Source organism: Pundamilia nyererei, unplaced genomic scaffold (assembly GCF_000239375.1).
Source record: "Pundamilia nyererei isolate P.nyererei 1_Seehausen unplaced genomic scaffold, PunNye1.0 scaffold00422, whole genome shotgun sequence".
Lineage (NCBI taxonomy): Eukaryota > Metazoa > Chordata > Actinopteri > Cichliformes > Cichlidae > Pundamilia > Pundamilia nyererei.
Window position 1 is genome coordinate 108,840 of NW_005187823.1, and position 1,165 is coordinate 110,004.

At 37.9% G+C, this 1,165-nt stretch overlaps 1 protein-coding gene across 1 annotated transcript in view; it reads right to left on the reverse strand.

Annotated features, from left to right (window-relative positions):
- Positions 1–1,165, reverse strand: part of LOC102204271 (poly [ADP-ribose] polymerase 14-like) — a gene marked incomplete at its 3' end in the record, with an annotated part of 12,770 nt that overhangs the window by 9,979 nt on the left and 1,626 nt on the right. Inside the window, exon 2 of the mRNA XM_005753347.1 lies at positions 14–240. Within this exon, the coding sequence (XP_005753404.1) occupies positions 14–240 (227 nt within the window). The remainder of the gene's footprint in view (positions 1–13; positions 241–1,165) is intronic.

Below are 1,165 nucleotides of genomic sequence, written 5' to 3' on the forward strand. Positions count from 1 at the left end.
CATTCAAATCCACTCTGCAGAAGTGTGGACGCATCTGATCATTGATGTGTTCTGATAGTTTCTTCTCCACAAGGAATTTCCAGATAATGTGGAGAACAGGCTCTGTGAAGGGCTCGGGCATCTTCCATGTTGGGCGTTCTTTGCTGTACAAGGCGGTTCCCAGTGACTCGTAGTATGGATATGCCTTCACTGTGATAGACTTCAACTCAAGGTCTTTTTTAACGCAAATCTTTTCCACAACTGCAGCAAACAAGAAGCAGAGAAGCAAAGGTTAGATAAGTGGTTACTCTGCGGTTCTGAACCTTCTTGATCTGACAAATATCATTTTTCTACAACACTTTTCATCTTCAAATTACTTCAGTTAAACACATTTGAGATTGGATCTAGACTTTTTACAGTTTCTCAGTCACTGTTAGCTAACCGTTTCAGTCATTGTACACTACTTCTAAGTACAACAGGTATTAATCTAAAGCATTTTTTATTTTATTTTATTAACTTTAGTAATAACTGATTTCTTTGCCTCTAAGTTCAGGTTCACTTTAAAAAACTGGAAAAGCTGACCTAATATTTCCCATGTGAAGCTAGCTGCCTCAGACGTACCTCGTCCTTGGGAATAAAAGCACTATATAACCAAAGTACAGGAGTGATGCGTTCTAACGCTTGGGTTTGTTTTTTGTTGTTTTCATCTCGGCTGCTAGCTCCAGTAAGGACAACTATTAGTCGGACAGAATCCATTCTGAAAGCTTAAACACTAAAATGTTTCCAAAGTTTGCTGAACCAGTTTCTGTTTAAAGAAGTGAAAGAACTTGGTGGGCAAAGCCCTCACATTAATCACCACTACTACAGCAAGCTGGTGTCTGCATACATTCAGCATAGGTTTACATCAACAACAAAAAAGACCTTTAGGATCACTGAAAGTGATGATGGCAGCCTTTTCTTTTGGGATCATGATGATGTTTTTGGGATGAGTCCAAGTCTTCTCAAAATACAACTCCAGTATGTCTAGAAAAAAGCCAGAAATGCACAGCTTTACAGATGCATGAAGGTTAAATTACTTTCAAAGTTCGTTATCTGGTTATTTTAGCAGAAATGTTTTTGGCAGTAAAAATCTGAGTACTTCTATTTTTTCATTGTCAGTTTAATGAAAAATGTCTATAGCCTCTGC